The 4,228-nt window shown below is 62.6% G+C and overlaps 1 protein-coding gene across 1 annotated transcript in view; it reads left to right on the top strand.

Moving 5' to 3' along the window:
- LOC106894980 (NEDD8-conjugating enzyme Ubc12-like) overlaps positions 1-2,146 on the top strand; it is a 5,788-nt gene extending 3,642 nt beyond the window's left edge. Inside the window, exons 2-4 of the mRNA XM_014954036.1 lie at positions 126-176; positions 1,285-1,388; positions 1,657-2,146. Of these exons, the coding sequence (XP_014809522.1) occupies positions 126-176; positions 1,285-1,388; positions 1,657-1,900 (399 nt within the window). The 3' untranslated portion in view covers positions 1,901-2,146. The remainder of the gene's footprint in view (positions 1-125; positions 177-1,284; positions 1,389-1,656) is intronic.
- Positions 2,147-4,228: the final 2,082 nt, after the last annotated feature.

The raw sequence follows: 4,228 nt of genomic DNA, 5'->3' as shown, positions 1-4,228 counted from the left end.
CCCCCTCTGTCCCCTCGGGGTTCCCCTGTGCCCCCCACCTTTCCCTGTGGGTCTCCCCATCCCCTTCTTTGTCCCCAAGTGTCCCTTGGGGTCCCCCCCTCCATGTCCCCCCCCGGTGACATCTCTCTCTCCCCCAGGGCTTCTACAAAGGAGGGAAATTCGTCTTCAGTTTTAAGGTCAGTCCCGCACTAAGGGGGGGGACCCTGTGGCCACCAACACCCATCCTGGGGCTACCAAGATGGGACCGGTGGCCACGTGGCTGCCCCCCCGGGCTGGGGGGTGGCAGCAGCAGGGATGGCGGCCACCAAGGTGGGACCTGTGGCCACCAGGGTGGGACCCGCAGTCGTCTGGGTGGGAGCAGGAGGTCGGTGGCCACTGAAACCTGATTGGTGACCACCAGAAGGTGACCAACCATGACTTGTGGCCACCGTGTGGGTTGGAACCGGGACTAGGGATTGGTGGCCACCGAGATGTGACCAGTAGCCAGGTGTCTGTACTGTAGGTTGGAGTAGGCTCTGTGTTGGAGGTGGGGCAGGAGAACTTGGTGGCCACCAAGGCATGATCAGTAGCCAGGTGTCTCTACTGTAGGTTGGGGTAGGCTCTGTGTTGGAGGTGGGGCAGGAGAACTTGGTGGCCACCAAGGCATGATCAGTGGCCACGTGTCTGTAGGTTGAAGGTGGGAGCTGGGGGGTGGTGACCACTAAGGGGTGACTGTTGGCTACTTGGTTTGAGGTAGGGACAAGAAACTGGTGGCCACCAAGACGTGGTAAGCAGCCACGTGTCCTCACTGATGGGGGTTGGGGGCAGGGTCTAGGGGCTGGTGGCCACCACTGTGAGACCAGTGGTCACCAAGATGTGACTAGAAACCAGGTGGCCACACTGTGGGTTGGGGTAGGGGCTGGTGGCCACCAAGACATGATTGGTGGCCACCAAGACATGACAAGCATATCCCCACTGTGAATTGGGGACAGCGTCCAGGGGTTGTTGGCCACCACTATGAGACCAGTGGCCATCAAGACGTGACTAGAAACCAGGTGGCCGCGCTGTGGGTTGGGGTAGGGGCTGGTGGCCACCAAGACATGACTGGTGGCCACCAAGACATGACAAGCGTGTCCCCACTGTGAATTGGGGACAGCGTCCAGAGGCTGTTGGCCACCACTATGAGACCAGTGGTCACCAAGATGTGACGAGAAACCAGGTGGCCGCACTGTGGGTTGGGGTAGGAGCTGGTGGCCACCAAGAGGTGGTGGTGGGGCGAGCTGTGACACTGTGGCCACTCCCCAGGTCGGCCAGGGCTACCCCCACGACCCGCCGAAGGTGAAGTGCGAGACGATGGTTTATCACCCCAACATCGACCTGGAGGGCAACGTCTGCCTCAACATCCTCAGGTGGGCCACCGTAACACCCAAAGCGGCCACTGCCACCTCCAGGGTGGCCACAACCACATCTGGGGTGGCCACAGCCGGATCAGTGTCCCTGTCTGCCCCTGTACCCCCGGCAGGGTGGGACAAGGGGGCAAACAGTTGCCCCACGCATCTCGATATTGGGCATGGGGTTACGGCGGTGGTCACCCTGGAATGGCTGTGGTCACCCTGGGGTGGCCATGGCCACCTCTGTGGTGGCCCCAGTGTCCCCTGATGCCTGGCTTGTCCCCAGAGAGGACTGGAAGCCCGTCCTGACGATAAACTCCATCATCTACGGCCTGCAGTACCTCTTCCTGGTGAGCACCATGGGGGGCATGCGCCAGCGGGTTGGGGGCAACCAACGTGGCCCTGGGACACCTCCTGGTGGCCTTGGGACATGTTCTAAGGGCCTTTGGTGGCCCTGGGACATCTCCTGGTGGCACCTGGTGGCCTTGGGACATGTTCTAAGGGCCTTTGGTGGCCTTGGGACACCTTGAGATGGCACCCAGTGGTCCTGGGACATGTTCTAGGGCCCTTTGGTGGCCTTGGGATATCTTCTGGGTGTGTCTGGTGGCCTTAAGAGGCACCTGGTGGCCTTGGGACACCTTCTAAGGGTCCTCAGTGATATTGAGAGACCACAAGGTGGCACCTGGTGGCCCTGGGACACCTCCTCGGGGCATCTGGTGGCCTTGAGACGCCTTGTAGGGGCACCTGGTGGCCTTGGGACACCTCGAGGTGGCACCCACTGGTCCTGGGACATGTTCTAAGGGCCTTTGGTGGCCTTGGGACACCTCCTGGGTGTGCCTGGTGGCCTTGGGACACCTTCTAAGGGTCCTCAGTGATGCTTAAAGACCCCAAGGTGGCACCTGGTGGCCCTGGGACATCTTCTGGGGGCACCTGGTGGCCTTGGGACACCTTCTGAGTGTCCTCAGTGATGTTGAGAGACCCCAAGGTGGCACCTGGTGGCCCTGGGACACCTCCTCGGGGCATCTGGTGGCCTTGAGACGCCTTGTAGGGGCACCTGGTGGCCTTGGGACATGTTCTAAGGGCCTTTGGTGGCCTTGGGACATCTCCTGGGTGTGTCTGGTGGCTTTAAGAGGCACCCGGGGGCCTTGGGACACCTTCTGAGTGTCCTCAGTGATGTTGAGAGACCCCAAGGTGGCACCTGGTGGCCCTGGGACACCTCCTCGGGGCATCTGGTGGCCTTGAGACGCCTTGTAGGGGCACCTGGTGGCCTTGGGACATGTTCTAAGGGCCTTTGGTGGCCTTGGGACATCTCCTGGGTGTGTCTGGTGGCTTTAAGAGGCACCCGGTGGCCTTGGGACACCTTCTGAGTGTCCTCAGTGATGTTGAGAGACCCCAAGGTGGCACCTGGTGGCCCTGGGACATCTTCTGGGGGCACCTGGTGGCCTTGGGACACCTTGTAGGGGCACTTGGTGGCCTTGGGACACCTCGAGGTGGCACCCACTGGTCCTGGGACATGTTCTAAGGGCCTTTGGTGCCCTTGGGACATCTGGGTGTGCCTGGTGGCCTTGGGACATCCTGAGGAGGCACCTGGTGGCCTTGGGACACCTTCTAAGGGTCCTCAGTGATGCTTAGAGACCCCAAGGTGGCACCTGGTGGCCCTGGGGCATTTCCTGGGGGCACCCGGTGGCCTTGGGACACCAGAATGTGGCACCTGGTAGCCCTTAGGACATATCCCAGGGCCCTCGATAGTCTTGGGAGACCCAAAGGTGGCATCCTGAGGAGGTACCTGGTGGCCCTGGAACATGTTCTAGGGGCCCATGGTGGCCTTGGGACACCTCCTGGAGTCACCCGATGGCCTTGGGATACCCTGAGGTGGCACCTGGTGGCCTTGAGACATTCCCTTGGTCACCCTAGTGGACTTGGGACACTTTTTGGGGGGCCACCCAAAGGGGGCACCCAGTGACACTTTGAGGTGGCCCCCAATGGCCAAGGGACACCGGGAGGTGGCCCAGGAACAACGTGAGGTGGCCTCCGATGGCTGAGGGACACTAGAAGGTGGCCCCCAGTGGCCCCAGGGATACTCTGAGGTGGCCCAGGGACACCAGGAGGTGGCCCCCAATGACCAAGGGACACCAAGAGGTGGCCCTCAATGGCTGAGGGACACACTGAGGTGATGTGGGGACATCCTGAGGTGGCCCCCGATGGCCCAGGGACACCAGGAGATGGCCCCCAATGGCCCAGGGACTCCAGGAGGTGGTCCCCAATGGCTGAGGGACACCCTGAGGTGGCCCGGGGACACCATGAGGTGGCCCCCAATGGCCCAGGGACACCAGGAGATGGCCCCCAATGGCCAAGGGACACCCTGAGGTGGCCCAGGGACACCAGGAGATGGCCCCCAATGGCCAAGGGACACCCTGAGGTGACCCAGGGACACCATGAGGTGGCCCCCAATGGCCAAGAGACACCAGGAGGTGGCCCCCAATGGCTGAGGGACACCCTGAGGTGGCCCAGGGACACCAGGAGGTGGCCCCCAATGGCCAAGGGACACCCTGAGGTGACCTGGGGCCGCCATGAGGTGGCCCCCAGTGGCCTAGGGACACCAGGAGGTGGCCCCCAATGGCTGAGGGACACCAGGAGATGGCCCCCAATGGCCTAGGGACACCAAGAGGTGGCCCCCAATGGCTGAGGGACACCCTGAGGTGACCTGGGGACACCCTGAGGTGGCCCCCAATGGCCCAGGGACACCAGGAGGTGGCTCCCAATGGCCGAGGGACACCCTGAGGTGGCCCCTGGTGGCCTCATGGGACACCCCATGAGACACCTCCTGGGGACACCAGGAGGTTAATACCCCGGGGGGG

Source organism: Calidris pugnax, unplaced genomic scaffold (assembly GCF_001431845.1).
Source record: "Calidris pugnax isolate Ruff unplaced genomic scaffold, ASM143184v1 scaffold278, whole genome shotgun sequence".
NCBI classification, from domain to species: domain Eukaryota; kingdom Metazoa; phylum Chordata; class Aves; order Charadriiformes; family Scolopacidae; genus Calidris; species Calidris pugnax.
Note: the sequence above shows the minus strand (reverse complement) of the source record. Positions and strands in the feature narration are given on the sequence as shown.